The 18,074-nt window shown below is 45.6% G+C and overlaps 1 protein-coding gene across 1 annotated transcript; it reads left to right on the top strand.

Annotated features, from left to right (window-relative positions):
• The first annotated feature begins 3,806 nt into the window (after positions 1–3,806).
• On the top strand, positions 3,807–16,719 carry LOC307087516 (3',5'-cyclic-AMP phosphodiesterase 7B-like). The gene is made up of 12 exons (XM_079753113.1): positions 3,807–4,528; positions 8,989–9,078; positions 9,424–9,587; positions 9,957–10,020; positions 10,442–10,537; positions 10,878–10,978; positions 11,754–11,885; positions 12,115–12,206; positions 12,366–12,510; positions 12,710–12,806; positions 12,925–13,005; positions 13,199–16,719. The coding sequence occupies exons 1-12, from the start codon at positions 4,195–4,197 to the stop codon at positions 13,393–13,395; spliced, it is 1,593 nt and encodes a 530-aa protein (XP_079609239.1). The 5' UTR covers positions 3,807–4,194; the 3' UTR covers positions 13,396–16,719.
• Positions 16,720–18,074: the final 1,355 nt, after the last annotated feature.

Below are 18,074 nucleotides of genomic sequence, written 5' to 3'. Positions count from 1 at the left end.
ATTTGTGAACATTTTCTCAAAACAAGCTCTTTGTGCAATTATAATTCAACGTTGCTTAGAATAAAAAGACTTGAAGATTTCTATCAATATTGAAGATTGGAGGGGACTGCTGGGAAATGTAGTCTGTTACCCTCCCCTGACCCTAGTGACCGGATCAACAAAACAGGGGTACTCGGAATAGAGTACCTTGGCTCAAAGGGCATTTTCCATCAGCAGTTGACTGATGTGGGATGAATGGGTACTCTATGCCAGGCACAAGTGTTTGAATCCAGCCCAGCTATTGGATAGCAGTCATTAGCTATTCGGTCAGCACCCACAAGCTACCTCCTTGCATCTTGCAGTCATTGAGAATATCAATGAGCCCTGCCATTGTCCAACTTAACAGTAGGTGTGAGCGTGGATCGCTACTTGATGTCTGTAAAGGTCAGGGGTGGCACACAAGGAGAATCTCTAACAGGAAACGAATGGAGTCCTACTGTAGAGGTGCCCTCTCAACCTGCCTTCTGTGGCCCAGTATTCTGCATAGTCCGATGTCAGTAGTACACCTGATACAAACTGAATATAATACCAGGTGTGCTAGCCAATGTATTTTGTGTTTTTAGGTTGCTTGCTTGCTCTGCGCTGTCACATAATTAACCATATTAAAGGAGACATATTATGGTGTTCTCCCAACAAGCAAACATAGTAGATGAGTTCCAGAAGAAATGTTTTTGAAGTATGTGTTGTTCTTATGTTTGCTGTAAATAGCTTTTAGGAAAAAATATCTGCCGGAGCCGCCGGGGGGAGGCCCGGCGGCTCCGGCGGAGAAATGGATTGTACTCCCGGAGCTGAGCTGCCGGACTGCAGCCAGAGCTTCGGCGGCATTCCGGCAGCTCCACCGGACTCCCTGCCAGGCAGTCGCATGGCAAACTGACAAATTAGACATCTATTTTTGTATGGAATAACCCTGCTTCTGAAAAGTGTGAACATCTCCGCCCAGCGCTCGTCCACAAAATCTTAGCCATGCTCTGAGGGGGGTGGGGAAGTGGGAGGTAATATTCAAATGTGCCCCTTCCTACGTAGGAGGGGGCGCTGAATCTGACTCACACCCCTTGCCCACTGCATCCGTCCGTTGACGGATCTCATTGACTTTGCATGGGGCGATCCCCAAATGCATTGTGGGTCCGTCTGTTCCGTCGGCTCCGTCTCTCGCGTTCAGAAGTTGAGAAAATTTTAACTTTTCAGGCTGCGACGGATCCGTCAGGCAATCAGATCGTGGCTGCGTCTGGCTCCGTCGGCAAATACCACTCCTCTATCCGTCAGACACGCCTTCCGTCGTCCGTTGACGGACGGATGCTGTGGGCAAGCTGCGTCACTCGTTTGGAAACTGTAGGCGGGGTACTTTCAGAAATGCATATCTCGCTCAAAAAATGATCTGCAGACTTTTTCAAAGTTTGTATGCTTGTGGGAGCACCAGAGACCCAAAACAACACCCCACATCCCAGGAAAAGTGTTGATTTCATAATATGTCCTGTGGCATCCCGACCCCGACCGGGAGGGTCCGGGGGTTTGTGGTGGAGGGCGTATACCACCGCCATCCACCAGCCGGCGACAGAGAGCAGCACAACCCTCCACCCAATCAGCCGGATGAGGGACACCTGGCCAGAGGGAGGACACGTGGACACAGACCTCTAAAAGGGGAGCGGTGGACTGACACAAGGAGAACGGAGACAAGGACGACACGAGAGCGCCAGAGACTACGAGGCTCGCGGAGACCCTAGCTCAGCCATAATTGTTCTTAGAGTGTCGTACGGCCTCAAAATAAACGCAGACTACGGCTTTAAACCTCGATTCCTGTGTGGTTCCTACCGGGCATTGACATTCGGGGCAACGGGTTGCCACAGTCCCCTTTAAACTGCTAATATCCCGTTTCACTGAAGCTCGGCAGAGTGTAGTGCACTTAACTAGTCAAGATCCTCTACAAAGCGTGCCCTTGTATGATGACACCTCTGTGAAAAGGCTTTTAAACGATCTGTTTCTGTATCTTACATATTAACTATTTTTATTTGGGCACACATTGAAATGTCACAATGTTGTGTTCTAAAAGTTCTCGTCAGCCTACCTTTGGAAGATCTTTGATAAGTATTTTTCCATTAAAAGTGTTATCTCACAGAGGTGTGGAGGACTTTTATTCTGAAGGCCGAACCACAATGCCCCTTTAAGTGATACGCTAGGTAAGAGCCAATACTGACAATACTGCTCTCAACCTCTCACGTGGCATGTTCTGGAGTCAGACTGAATGTTCTTTCCAGGCCCTTTTATATCGGTAAATGTTTGGTCAGACTAATAGAGCATTCACATACTGCACATTGGGCAAAATAGAAGTTCAGGCCAAGTGGGGATGAGCAACAAAGGGTTCAATACATAATACAAAACTGTTTTATTATATAATAGACTTTACTGGGATGGAAAACAGTTTTTTCTTTGTGGGAAATTGATAACTAGCTTCAAGCCTTGCCCTGGGTCACAGGAACACAGTGTTTGGTCCTTTACTAAGCTAAGAAAACCACTAAAACATGACTTGTATTAACACACACACACACACACGTACACACACACACACACACACGTACACACACACACATAGAAAGAGTTCATGCCATTCCTTATAACATGTAAAAAAGATCTTTATTCTTTTTCAAGTAAAAGTGCCTTCAGAAGCATCAAGGTAAACAGAAGAAAGTCTCATTGAATGTGTCCTCGTTCTCACGTGAACCTTGTCTTCGTTTCCACACCAGAGAGAATCATTTTATGTTTTCCATAAAGGCACAGACACACCATATTGTTTCTGATATGAGAGATTCAAGTGTGTGTGTGTGTGTGTGTGTGCGCGCGCGCGCATCAGGTGTTTCCTTTTTTCTTTCTTTTTTATGTGTTCCAGAGAGTATCACTCACTCTATGTTTAGATATTTTTCTTTGTGCTTATGCTTTGACACAAAACATGTTTTTCCATCCCGGAGGATGTTTTTCCCCCCCCCCAAGACTTTGAGTTTGGTAAATCAAAGCCAGATCTTCAGTGGATACAGGAAGGGTTAGAGGGTGGATGGGATGATCCCTGCCTGTGAGCTCAGAGTGAAGGAGACAGTGGGTTGTATAGTCAATTAGTTTGAAGTCTCTGGAATTCTTGTCACGTTTGTTTGTCACGTTAGGTGTATCATAGGGAAGCTAATTGAATCTTTGATATCAGGATTTTTGTATGAGCTTAATCCTAATATACCATTACTGTTAATAATTTTCATGAATGGGAATCAATGTTAAGATGTAAGTGGCCCTATTTGTGTGTGTGTGTGTGTGTGTGTGTGTGTGTGTGTGTGTGTGTGTGTGTGTCTTTCAAGGACAATGTGTTTTATCATTTTCTGATCTCCCACACTGATCTAACCAACTATCTTCCTGTGTGTGTGTGTGTGTGTGTGTGTGTGTGTGTGTGTGTGTGTGTGTGTGTGTGTGTGTGGGCACGCACGAAGGCGCAGGCTGTGCTCCTACTAGTCGTTCAGACAGAAAACATGACCATGAACCCACCTCTCCACCTGCTTACTCTGTTATCACTTGTTTGTTTTCTTTTCTTTATTTTTTCTGTGTGTGTGCGTGCGTGCGTGCTGGTGTGTGTGTGAGAAAGACACAGACATGGTGGTAGTGGTAGTGCTGGCGATAGAATAACAGAGGCAGGGCTTAAGAGTCAACAACACAGAGAGAGAGAGAGGGAGAGAGAGTGGGAGAATGCGGCAGTAGCAGGCTGAGCATCAGTTGCGGAGTGGAGTGGAGCAGAGTGAAGCCACGCTCATTTTCTCCTCTCCTCTGCCTGACATTCCTTTGCGTTGTGCGCGGCTCTTCCCTGTGCCTCCTGCTGGTCTAGGACCACTTTCTCTTGGCGCTCCATACCTGCTGCTGCTCCGCCTCTTCTCCATCTCCACCTCCTTCAATGGTCTTTCTCCGTCCTCTCCCCTGCTTTTATCTGACTTATCTCTTCTTCTGCACGTCTTTCCTTTCCCACACTTAGGACATCTCCTACCGTCTCCTGACGTTCCTCTGTCTCTGCCTCACTGTCTTTCTCTCTTTCTCTCTCACTGTCTTTGTCTCGCTCTTGCTCTCTCTCGCTCAATATTTTGGTCTCTCTCTCTCATCCTGCGTTGCCCATCTCCCAGCGAGGGGCCAGGCATGCCGGTCCTTGGGGGCCTGTGGGCTCAAGACCTGGGTCTGCGAGACCCCGGCCAAGGGGTGGGGGCCGAGGGTACGGCTGGCATCACCTCCAACGAGGAGGACGAGGGCCCTCCTTCCCCGGTGTGGGGGCCCCTGGGCTCCTCGCCAGTCTCCTGCGGCGCCCTGTCCGTGGCGCTGGAACTGCCCGCACTCCTACGGCAGCTGAGGGCCGCCTGGAGGGCCCGCCGAGGGGGCCCCCAGGGGCCCGAGCAACGTCAGACACCCGGAGCTTGGAGGATGGAGGTGGAAGAGCTGGAGCGGGACGCAGAAGAGAAGGGTGCACAGCGGGCAGGTAACAGTGACACGTTATATTATTATCATTGTTATTAGTAGTGGTGGTAGTTTACAGTAACACAACAAGGTTATTGATGTGACTCAGGAAAACAATTCTAAATACCCAATTTGTTCTTGGCGATAGGTGATCATTTTCAGTGTGAATTGTGTGTGTGGTATGTTTGAGTATGTGGAATACCTGAGCATGTCTTTCAGAGATGGCTTTGAATCCCATTTACCGGTATGTTACTATGGTGTTGGGACTGTCACAAGGTTCTTTGTCATTGACTTTTTGACTTTACACAAAAAAGCAATTTCTGCTCATGGTTTACCCTGTGGGTGGGTGGGTGGGTGTGTGTGTGTGTGTGTGTGTGTGTGTGTGTGTGTGTGTGTACAGAGCACACACGCGCTGGGAAAGGGAGCCTAATGCTAGCATCCTGCATGCTGCTTGTGACAGCCTGCTCTGGGGATGTCTGGTGTACACCACTGGGGATGTCTGGTGTGCACAATGGCTATCAACTCATATTGCTTCCCTGTAACATAGGAGCAGAGAGCCAGCAGATTGGTTGAGGGACTCTTTGGATAATGTGATCGGGACCGTTAGTTGGATATTGAAAATTCAATACAAGAGGGGTTACAATGAAAGCTCCTGTGCCCGATTTGTTAGAGATAGAGGTAAGTGGGAAAGGGCAAAAAAGAAAGTTTAAACTTTGTTAGGATCCACTGTGAACTACAAAGAGTTATCCAAAAAGATAACAGATGATGATCCACATGATCCATTTTTTATTAAAATTGCCTCTTTCTTCTAGTTAAATGAATATACATAGGTTTTTCTTGTGTGGCTGCCAAGTCAGAACGCACGTGCCCGTGGATAACAGCAACATGTTTTTATTTGGTGCTAGAGATTCAGTGGAGGATGCGGTAGTGGTAAACTGGACTGTGTATCAGTATATTCTCATTAAGCACACCGTCACACAAAACTGTAGTGGATGATTCAACTTATTTTTTACGTGGTAATAAAAAAAAGTGTACCAACGATTATGTGTCCCACTCGTGCGTTTTAACCCTTGCACGCATGTGCACCGTCGTTAGCGTTGACTTGAGCTGTTGCATCTTAAAGGTAGTCAATACATACTTGCCAAACAGATTGGTTGAATGCGTGATGATGGCGTCTTGCAGACGTTTCCGGATTTGTATTTTAGTAGATCAGTGGGAGTTTCCCCGACTGAATGACTGAACCCGTTGACCTGTGATAACGGTTCAACGGGTTCCTCAGAGAAGACCTGAATCAATCCATGCTCTCACCTCTCTACTAAACACACACACACACACACACACACACACACACACACACACACACACACACACACACACACACACACACACACACACACCCCTACCTCACAAGTCTCTCGATAGGTGCATATGGAAGATATGTCAATATTTGAGTTACTTCTCAAATATAAGTAGCGATGTGATGGTAGTTTAAGGCACCTTAACAACATTGATTAATAAATAAAACCGATAATAAATTATTATTTATACTTCATTGAAAGTGCATGTAAAAAGATTCCTGGGTTAGGCAGATAGATGGTTATTCCAGAGTGTACTGAGCTAACCTTATTCCCGCCGGCCGTGTAGATCAACAGATAGGGACCTCAGACTACAAGGCAGCCCTCACTGCCCAGGGCGGAGTCAATATTGCCATCATTCTCACTGGATGAGCTCATTCAGGGTATTCTGCCAAGCTGTGGCTGTCATCCTATGCAAGCCACTGAGATGAGTGCTGTAGCTTATACTCTTTTTAAAAAATATATATGTAAAAATGATTTGTTGATACAAAACAATGAACATGCCTATCATATCCCTCCCCCCTTGAACATGTGACACTAAACCAAAACACAAATACATTGAAAGTAACAAGGAGCCAACCACATAAAATCCCAATAAAGACAGTAAACTGCGGTGTGATCTCGCTGTGAGTTGGATTTCCTGTGCGCCCTCTTCCGCTGTGTACCGGATGTGGTCTGCCTCTGCTGGAGAGCGGCGTGGCTCTGCTCAGTGTTCCTGTCTCCGAGAGAACCCTCCCACCCACCCAGTGTGCGTGTGTGTTGCGTAAACAATCCCTGTTCCAGAACGCTGAAGGCGTGCATCCTATCCATTTCTATTGCTTCCTGTTAGCATTCCTGTGTGTGTGTGTGTGTGTGTGTGTGTGTGTGTGTGTGTGTGTGTGGAGAGCATGTGTCATGTGTGGGAGATGGGTTGAAGCTATGGATTCGACGGGCGGAAATATTGTGGGTTTATTTCTAACATTAACATATTGTTTTTATGTTGGTGATTTGACCGAATTTTCCTGTCTGTATGTATGTGCAAATATTCTTGTGTGTGTGTGTGTGTGTGTGTGTGTGTGTGTGTGTGTGTGTGTGTGGGCATGCATGTGTGTGTTTGAGTGTGTGTGCATGGAGAGGTGGGATGACAAGGGGGGTGTGCACACCGCTGCTTCTTTAACCACTTGCACGTCGGCTGACTCACGTTCCATACGACCCACTTCTGGCTGGGCTCACGCTGCAGACACTGACCCAGTTTCTCCTCTCGCGGTGGAGGAGAAGGAGGCAGATGAAGAGGAGAGGAAAGATGGTCACAAGAGGATAAAGAGCAGGCGATAGTGCTGGGCCAAGATGTGGGAGAGGGGAGGGGGGGGAGAGGGGGGGGGTGAGCTTGATGGAGGAGAAAGAGAGAGCGGGGGAGACAAGGAGAGATTGGCTCATGGAGAAGTAGAGGAGGTGGAGAGAAGTAAGAGGAAGAGAAGAGGAAAGGAAGGAATGATGGTGGAAAGAAGATGGGAGAATGTACTGAGGTGGCAGTTGTGTGTGTGTCTGTCTAGCTTGTCCCTGTGTACAAAGGAGAGTTTGGCAATGCTCAGAAGTGTGTGTGTGTGTGTGTGTGTGTGTGTATACACACACACGCATGCCTGCCCACTGCACTTTAGTCAGCGGGGGTATTTTGGGTTGCACTCGTCGCCAGATCTTCTCATCCTCTTGGTGTTTTGCTTCCCTCTCTCTGCCTGGTTGCCGACGAGTCCCACAATGCAACACGGTTTTCCCCGTTTTTCTGTGCACTCTTAGAAATGCCTGTTCACCCACTTGTGTCGTCGGTCAGTTAAAATGCAGTATATAGGAGTGCACGGCCTTCTTTGTGTGCATGTTGTTTCTACTCTCCCCATCTCCTGGCTATGTTTAATGCATGGCTTCCTGACCTGGATAATCCTTCACATACACACGCACTTCTAAAATCCCTTCACATGCAGTCACTGACATGTATAAGGAGTTATGCAGAGTATACGGCCCGGGTTATTGGGGGCCCATCCCATAGGATCTTTATAAAGGGTTAGGGAGCTGAGAATGTCTTGAAGGACCAGCCTCCATGTGAGTTGACACGTTCCAATTCTTCTCGTCTTATTTTAGTAAATTATTAAGTACGACTGGTTAAAGGTGTGTGTGTGTGTGTGTGTGTGTGTGTCTGGTGCGTATGCTGGGAAACGTGTGTGTGTGTGTGTCTGGTGCGTATGCTGGGAAACGTGCGTGTGTGTGTGTGTGTGTGTGTGTATTAAACATTCCTTTTGTTGATGGGCTTCATTGACTGTGTGTGTTTATTCACTTGTTATCCTGTGATACATTTACGCATATCTGTGTATACAGTACATGTAAGTGTGGGCCCTTGGAGACGGGCGTGCTGTGTCCATGGTCACAGGCCTTGATGCAATGTCAGTCTTTAGCGCAGTGGGTCAGCATGACCTCCACGCTGTCCACCGGACAGACGGACAGCCCGCACACAGCTCACCTTCAAGGAGAGAGACACACACACACACACACACACACACACACACACACACACACACACACACACACACACACACACACACACACACACACACACACACGTTCACTCTCCATTCATTTTTTTTTAAAATGTGTCAAACTCTTTGAAACCTACACACAGCTTTTTAGAACATGATACCATTTGTTTCTTTATCTGTATGTGAGTTTATTTTTAGGGATAATTGAAGACATTTCAAGACATTGCTTCAGACTGTGGGTCGATTATGTTTCGGTCATAGTACAACACACACACTCACAAGCACAGGAAGTCCATTCTCTTCAGCCTGGCTCAGATGAGCGTCATGATGCTCTCTGGTGATCAGGCGGTGTCAAAGGTCCCTTGTTTCTTTGGGGCTTTTAGTGGGTAGGACTCTTAATCTGCCTTTAAGGGTCTGCCAGCCTGACAGTGGAACTGTTTGTTTTCCCTAGTTTCACTTGCTTCCATCTTGGGTCAATCTCTCACCCACATCCCTGTATATATGAATTGATTGATGATGTATTAAAAATTGATATAGCAAGAAGGTCCGTAATGTATCGCCTTTGCTGGTCTGAAAACCCATTGCACCATAAAATGCTGCCCATCTCTCTCTCCCCCCTCCAGCTGATGGCATATTGGCCAGAGATCATGCAGGTGTGTTTCTGGCTGAGAGAAGAGGCTCCTACCCACTGATTGACCTGCGCATCCTCAACAGTAAGTCCCCAATTTATAGTCTCTGGCCGTTTGAGCAAATTATCATTCTTCAGTACTTTCAGTTCTACCACAGGCTTGCTTCGTTCTAGAGACTCGCTCCTCGTTAGGGCCATCTGGTGGATTAGTTGTGTCATGAGCTTGGGTGGTTTCTCTCAACACCTGTTGGCTGACTTGGGTTTTTAACTCTGTGGGATATTTAACATAGAACATAAACCGTTAATACACTCTTAAACACATCTGTAATATACCGAGCTCCATATGTTTCCATCGTTTTCCTAATTCTGAAGTCTGTTTTCATATTGGTGTTAAGTCCATAGCGTGTGTGTAACTGGTGTGTCGTTCCAGCCAATGTCCAACAGGGGGAGCTGGAGGCGGGCTCCAGGAGGAGTGTGAAGCGTCAGCTGAGCTTCCAGAGGTACTGTCACGCCTCACGGTTGCTGAGGGGGCAGGTTCCCCGTGCCCTGGGGTCCCTGCACCTGCTGGACCACAACTACCTGGGACAGGCAACGGTAAACACACACTCTGACACACAAACATCCATACAGACACGCACATACTCACACATTCACACAAATGCACATACAAACAAGCACACACACATACATATAAACATATATGCACATTTATGTACCTGCACACCATAATCTATAGTGTGTGCGCGTGTGTGTGCGCGCGCACACACACACGTGCACACACTATTATTGCTGAATAATCATTACATACCGCTATTGAGCATATGACTAGAGTAGAATATTTGGATGAATATACTTAGTAGTATTTGGTCGACTCAAAATTTATTAACAGAATCACACATTCTTATGCACATGTTATATAGCTGCTACACTGTGTAAGTGCATAATGTTTTGTTTCTCTTACAGCACATGCTTTCCAAGGTGGGCACTTGGAACTTTGACATTTTCCTGTTTGAGCGTCTCACCAACGGTGAGAACAACAACAGCCAACAGCCATTCACCCTAGATAGAGGACAGCTCCAACGGCAGAAGACCTGCTATTTCTTTACTGCTCAGAGCCAAGTAGTCCCATTGAGTGAAGGAGTGAAATATGATCACCAAACCTTTGTGGTTATAATTTGTATGACCGGGTTAATGTTGATGATCAATGGATTGATGGAATACCTAAACCTTTAATCTGTTGCTGTTAATCACGCTCCTTTACAATGCATTTCCATCTCATCCAGGAGATCTTAATGAGTACTGTAATAATTCAGTTCTCAGGCAGAACCCCACACAGTGAACTTACTTCAGTGTGTGTGTGTGTGTGTGTGTGTGTGTGTGTGTGTGTGTGTGTGTGTGTGTGTGTGTGTGTGTGTGTGTGTGTGTGTGTGCGCGTGCACATATTACAGGTTACAGTCTGGTCACTCTGATGTGTCACCTGTTGAACGTCTATGATCTGATCCAGCACTTCCACCTGGACATGGTCAAACTGCTCAGGTTTCTGGGTAGGTTTTAACTTTCCACAGCTCAACGCCCCTTTGGTCACCTCTACTTTGAACACTGGTGTCTTACTTTGAATCTTTTCTGTCGAGCAGTATGGCTATCCTATCCTTGTGATTCTTTTGACAGCCGAACATCTTCGACTATTGGTTGGGTAATCTGTGTTATGTGTTGAAGTAATCCTTCAAATGTGTAAATGTGTAATCCTCGCATACTTTGTCCATTTTTTTAGAGGACTAAACCATTTGCTTCATCTTCAGTATCCCAAAGAATATTTTGATGCTAAAGACAAAATTAAATGGGATTGATTTGATTTAAAAAAAAGTATTTAACTTTTTTTAACAGGCATGGTGCAAGACGACTACCACTCCCACAATCCCTATCACAATGCTCTCCATGCTGCAGATGTCACACAAGCCATGTACTGTTACCTGAAGGAATCAAAGGTTCTTTGATACAAACACACACACCTGAATACACATACACACACAGGGATTCTAGAAAATAACCCATTAGGATTCAAAACTATTCAAATTCAACCACGTCATTCTCGGCATGTTAATATCAGCTTTGTTTGATAGCTACTATTTGATCACATAGAGAACACAAACGTTGTTCTTCAGCTAAGCCTTTTAAATTTGCGTACCTCAATTGCCAGAGGCAGTAGTAGCAGCGTAGTGAACAGTACTCACTGTCACTGCCTCAGTGTGTCACTGTGTCACTGTGTCACTGTGTCACTTTGCCAGGGCTTGTTCACACTACCTCTGTCCGTCGACGGATCTCATTGACTTTGCATGGGGCGCTCGCCAAATGCATTGTGGGTCCGTCCGTCCGTTTGGCTCCGTGGCCTGTGTCAAAAAGTTGAGAAATGTTCAACTATCCGTCCGTCGGCCATCCGCCGACGGATGCATGTAGTGTGAACAAGGCGTCCCTGTGTCCCTGTGTCCCTGTGTTCCTGCCTCAGTGTGTCCCTGTGTCCCTCTGTCCCTGTGTCCCTGCCTCACTGTGTCCCTGCCTCAGTGTGTCCCTGTGTCCCTGCCTCACTGTGTCCCTGTGTCCCTGTGTCCCTGCCTCAGTGTGTCCCTGTGTCCCTGCCTCACTGTGTCCCTGTGTCCCTGTGTCCCTGTGTCACTGTGTCACTGTGTCCCTGTGTCCCTGCCTCACTGTGTCCCTGTGTCACTGTGTCCCTGCCTCACTGTGTCACTGTGTCCCTGTGTGCAGCTTGCAGAGCTGCTGACTCCCACCGACGTGTTCCTGGGTCTGCTGGCGGCGGCGGCCCACGACGTGGACCACCCCGGGGTCAACCAGCCCTTCCTCATCAAGACGGGCCACCACCTGGCCTCGCTCTACCAGGTGCACCCTGGGGCTCCTCCCTCCGCGTTGGACGGTTGTTGGCATGAATTGTATTTGACCACTTTTTTTGGTTGTCGTTTTGATTAATATATTTGTACCTGTTTATATGTGCATTTTATGGACCTTTTTGTTTTAACTTTTGAAAACCCTTTTGTTTGTTGGTGGCGGACACGACCATAAAATCCTCTGTTGCCATGGTAACTAATTGACACATGCCCCCGCCCCACAGAACACCTCGGTGCTGGAGAGCCACCACTGGCGGTCCACGGTGGGCATGCTCCGAGAGTCAGGCCTGCTGTCACACCTGCCGCTCAGCATGAGGTCCAGAAAGCGCACACACACACACACACACACACACACACACACACACACACACACACACACACACACACACACACACACACACACACACAATCTGATGAAATAGACACTGCAGGTGTTGTTGTGGGTGGGTTTCATGACTCAGTGCTGCCCCCCCAGGCAGGACATGGAGCAGCAGCTGGGCTCCCTCATCCTGGCCACAGACATCAGCAGACAGAATGAGTTCCTGTCCACCTTCAGAGAACACCTGAACCACCAGAGCCTGGACCTCCATCAAGCCCCACACAGGCACTTTATACTGCAGGTATACCATCCACAGGGCTATATACACAAACACACACACACACACACACACACACACACACACACACACACACACACACACACACACACACAGAGGTACATAAGTATATCCAATTCATACACTGACAACGATATACACACAAAACCAACCAAGGCTTTGGAAAACCAATGTGTTTTTTGTAAATTGCCATGGTTCTCAGATTGCTCTGAAGTGTGCAGATGTGTGCAACCCGTGTCGGGATTGGAACCTCAGCAGACAGTGGAGTGAGAGGGTGTGTGAGGAGTTCTACCGGCAAGGTGGGTCCCCACACTGAAACATCCAAACCTGCATTTAAATCTGTGTGAACAATATGTAATATAATACACACAGAGCTGAATGAACCCCCCATGTTGAACAACACCATTGTATTGTCAGGTGACATCGAGAAGAAATTTGCCTTCGAGGTCAGCCCTCTGTGCAATCAGCAGGAAGACTCTGTCCCCTCCATCCAGATAGGTAGGCTGTGTGTGTGTGTGTGTGTGTGTGTGTGTGTGTGTGTGTGTGTGTGTGTGTGTGTGTGTGTGTGTGTGTGTGTGTGTGTGTGTGTGTATATAAGCCTGTTGTGGTCAGACGTGCCCACTTGGTGGTGGGGGGCCCTTCTTCTCTGGGGACGGGGCCCTCATTGGATTCCTCCCTGCCCTCTCCTCAGGCTTCATCTCCTACATCGTGGAGCCCTTGTTTGAGGAGTGGTGCCGCTTCACCGAGCCCAGCCCGCTCAGCCACACCATGATGGACCTCCTGCAGCAGAACAAGACCTGCTGGATGGGCCGTGCCCTTCTGAAAGAAGAAGAAGAAGAAGAAGGAGATGGAGGAGGGGAAAACAGGGAACCGGTGGCGAACCCATAATCCTCGCTAAGCCTTCCTCCATGTTGGGTTTTTTCTTCTTCTTCTTCTACCTTTCCAAACCCAGGAAAGGAGGAGGTGGGTGGGGAGGTTGCTAGTGGTCGGACCCCTCCCGTCTTTGTTTCAGACGAACCTCTGTGGCTGTATACGCGGGCCTGGAGGGCTGTGTGGGCCATGAGAAGGGTAAGGGGATAGCGCCCTCTGGTGGACTGGAGGTGGAAGGGAAGAGCGACAAGGAAAGTGCATTGAGAAAGGCCGCAAGGGGAACTTGATGAATACGCTTTTGATGATGAGGGCTTCTCTCTTCTTCTTTATCCGGGTATATGGGCGGCTATGTGGATTGTTTTAAAAGAGCAAATTATCATTTCATAGACAGCTTTGACTTTATGACTTGATGGAAGTATGTCAAAACGAGGAAACGCTTTACAGCTGGACTGGGGTGAAACATTTGTATAAAAAACTGTAATTATTACCAAACATAAAAAAGAGAAAACAACAATTGAAACATTTTGTAATATATAGAGGCTTTTATAAACTGTACGTACTTTTTTTTTGTCTTTTTCTAAATTTTGCACTCTACTGGACACAATTTAAAACCTTTCTCTCTGCCTCCTGTCTTTTTTAAGGAAACTGAATCGTAGATACGTTAGATTTTTGTGGACTGAACTTGGCAGGTGATATGGAAACTAACATAACTTGAGTCCTTGTCAAGGGCTTGTTTTTTTATGGCATACCGAAAGCCATACAACTCACTGTACTTTCTGAAATATAATCTATACAAATGGTGTGGTGCTTGAATTCCGCAATTTAAAGGCCAAAATCTCTACATGTGCACTTATACTGGTTCAGAATGTCAAAAAACTCTTTGTGCATATTGATTTGAATGGTTTCTACAGGTGATCTCAATCTCACAGTGTAGGCCTCACAACAACACACCCTCCATTCACAACTGCCTTTGCACCAAGCAGCGATTTGATCCATCTCTTGTACACACCGTTCACTACTGAGGTATTGTCAAGTTTATAATGCAGTACCCCTTCGTCTTCTACTCTTTGGTACGAGAAATACCGTTTATTTTTTTGCTTGGTTTTTTAATACCACTTCCGCAGATCCGTGCACTTCTTTCAAAATTGGTCATCAGTACGTAGGCACCGGGGAGCTCTTTTCACTAAAATGGAATGGTTCAGATTACACTGCCAATCATACAGGGTTTCATCTAACTGACTTCTACTCACTACACTGATTGGTATCCCCTTCAGGCATTTTATTACCAAGATAATTTAAACATTTTAGTGTCTATGAGGTCACCCTGAATGAGGAAATCAATTATTTCTTAATATTTCTTTGTGTCTTAATCTAATGTTCAATAACAAATGCCACTGTATATTTCATTCGCATATTTTAATACTTCATTGCAATAATGCCCGGTATTGATCAGAGTAGTCAACTTTGGTTTCATGACCATGGTTAATCACTTATTACGCAATAATCACTTTTAACTGCACAAATGGGCACTTTTGTTAAGGGGACTCCCATACAGCGACTCTTTACCGAAAGAAATAGCAATTGCGTTCAAACACATGATCCAAAGGCTCAGAGTTTTGTAAAAGGATAGACAAAGTTTAAAGTGTTGCCACTGGCTTGCATGTTTGGGGAACTTATTAAAATGAACTCAGAAGGGGTTTTAGTGGTTACTGCCATAGTTAAGAGTGGAGCTCTTGCTTTTTATCTGCAATCTAGTCTAGGGGTGTTTGACTCTCACCCCACTATGATGGGACACTAAAATGATGGGACAGGCTTTTAACAGGCCCGCGACAGCACCAGATACAAGATTTTTCTTTTTTTTTGTCAGTATTTGATTTGGTTGCCGTTATTATGTGAAGACAATTTACAAATATTATACAAATGTTTCTATAATAAATTGCCAACCTTAGCTTTAATGGAAAACTACTGCAAGTCATTTGGGATACTTGTGTCTATTAAAACGATTTAGTAGTACCTCAGTATACCCGAGCAAGCAAGCCATAGTGACATCACTGTTATTGACCAGCACTTCAACAACCACAAAGGTTCACTGTCTGTCTATTTCTCAGTGTTTACATTGTGTAACACACTTTCATGAATAGGTCTGTAGATGTTATGTATAGCAAAAAATATATTGTTTCCTGACTATATGGTCTTGATTCATCCCCCATTTGCCACTGACCGGCTCAGATTATAATCTATCATAATGAAAATAAATAGTTTCTTTACCTTTTGCTGGATATGGTCTGTTTGTTATTGTATCCGACCCATTCTGGCTCAAGGAGTCTCTGAAATCATGTTGCATTGTTGAAGGATATTTCCCTATTGTTTTTAACAATCTCAACTGTCAACTTCGATCAGACCTTTTAGATACACTAAGCTATACTTTCTGTAGTCCAACACAACAATCACCGTTCTCTCCGGCTCTCACCCACGTGTCCATCCAACCCACAAGAACAAACAGACCGTGATCAAGCCAAAATGAATCAACAACTTTTATTTCTCTGTAGGGGTTCATTCCGTATGATATAAGGTGGTGTGAGCCGTTCAGTAGCAAAAATAAGCCCTTTCAGAAGGCACACATTGGCGGGGAGAAACCGCCCAAAACATTACATTGTCTGTTTCTGTGTCTTAAGATTACGTTCTTGCTCAATACTGGACACATTAAAAAAATATCTGCCCATACCAGTCCCTTGATCCTAAAAAGATAAGAAAATCCAGTCCAGGTAAAAAAGGCCCCCGCTTTTCACCTATCTTGATGATAGCGAGCTTCCAGGGAATCCGTTGTTTTGTCTAAACCCTCTGCAGAGCCCCAATTCCCAGAGGTGTCCTTATGAGTCACACAGGTGAGGCTCCTAGCACTCCTAATGGCTCTGCTACCTTTATTTGCCAGGGCCCAATTAGAAGAGTCATTTAGTGCAGATAGGTCTACCACCTGTGTGCTAGGACATAAAAGGAGCAGATCCATAATGAGGGGTGTGAGCCACACCTGTGTTTATTCTACCATGACACCGCGGTGAAAGGGTCCATTGGGGTTTGCAGTCAAATGTTTGCATTGGTCTGCACTGAAGACAGTACATGTCACACAGTAACTGTTTTTTGACTTTTACATTGATGTGTAAATTACCGTGAATATTACTGAAGGTGAATGTTTCCACAGTTGTCTATCCCGTGATCTTGCCTGGTAAGGGATTTTATTGGATCACTGTAGCTGATATAAGGCACCTGGCACCTTTGTCATTTAATGTGATATCTCTGAAATCTCTGTTATCTCTGTTAGCACTCTTTTTCCCAAAAGTGTATCCGCTGCATTGAAAATACCAATGGCAAATAAAGAAATATATTCTGATTGGGGTAACACACGCCACAACGTCATAAAGTGATTTATTTAAAGAAACGGAATTACTGCAGTGGTTTGACACAAGCACGGGTATTGCTTTATTCCACCACTGGATGGCGCTACACTCACGTTGCTTCATACACCGCCCATTACCAATAAACGATATTACTTTCCCTGAATGTTTGACTACTTGTAAAATCATATCCAGACATCGTAAAAATACTACAACCGTGCATGTGGCAGAAGAATGGCAGGCAGCCATGGTCTGTGTGCAAGCAAACATAGAGCTGGGTGAAGATGAAAGAGGGACTGAAGGGGTATGACACAAGTTTTATACCGCTCGAGTTTACATGACAAACACGCAAGCGTGAGAATTTAGCCCGATAATGAGTCACAATGATTCATGTTGAAAGTAGAGATAGAGTTTATGGAGGCCATTGTATTATCAGTGGTAGTAGGCCGGCAGAATGATATACCTTTGTTAAATGTTGTACTTGATATATTGTTGTATTAGAATTACAGCAAAGTACAGATTAGACATTTGTTTAGAGATAAGAAGGTATTTAGTCAATACACGGAGGGGATAATAGAAAGACAGAGGGAGAGAAGGTAGGGGTAGATGGCCTATAATCCCTGGGTACATTTGCATATATCCAGTATTTGCAATGCAAATTATTATTGTAGATTTAGACAGGATCTCCATCGTCGTTCTCTTGTCATTGGTTTACTAAAATACCTCTATATTCGTTTTACTGCTCTATAAAAGTTTGAAATTACGACTTGCGTGAAATACTGCACCACTTCTAACTTCCCCCTTTATCTCTATAGAAAGCTAATGTTACACGCGGTACCACAAATAGTGTGAGACACGCGCACACACGCATGCAAACACGCGCGCAGGTGTTTGTAACTTGACTGTAATTTACACTCATAAGATCATCATTTTGTTTGAAAGGGTTTTGTTGATCATGTTTTTGGGCTCCTAATCTGTTCATCTGATCATGTCAGATACATACATATGCGCTCACACACACATGGGTGTGTGCGTGTCTCTCTCTCTCTCTCTCTCTCTCTCTCTCTCTCTCACAAACTAAAATAACACCGACAGCTAAACGTTCTTACACAAAGCATGCACAGAGCACTCAAAATTGCGCATTGAAAAAATACACAAACAGGAGAAGAGGTCAGTCAGTGTTAACTGAGCATGTGTCAGTGTAAATATTGACACACCAAACAAAGCCTCAATCCCCCCCTCCCCCTTACTGTAAAAACACGCAACTCCATAAGAGCATTGTAGCGATAAGTATCTGACCCTGGA

This window comes from Pollachius pollachius (assembly GCF_949987615.1).
Source record: "Pollachius pollachius genome assembly, chromosome: 16".
NCBI classification, from domain to species: domain Eukaryota; kingdom Metazoa; phylum Chordata; class Actinopteri; order Gadiformes; family Gadidae; genus Pollachius; species Pollachius pollachius.
Note: the sequence above shows the minus strand (reverse complement) of the source record. Positions and strands in the feature narration are given on the sequence as shown.

Bases quoted from the DNA above. Each gene is read 5' to 3' on its own strand.
- LOC307087516 (XM_079753113.1), top strand. From the start codon at position 4,195: ATGCCGGTCCTTGGGGGCCTGTGGGCTCAAGACCTGGGTCTGCGAGAC. The intron at 10,021-10,441 runs GTGAGAACAACA...CACATATTACAG, and splicing joins GTTTGAGCGTCTCACCAACG to GTTACAGTCTGGTCACTCTG. The intron at 12,207-12,365 runs GTCCAGAAAGCG...CTGCCCCCCCAG, and splicing joins CACCTGCCGCTCAGCATGAG to GCAGGACATGGAGCAGCAGC.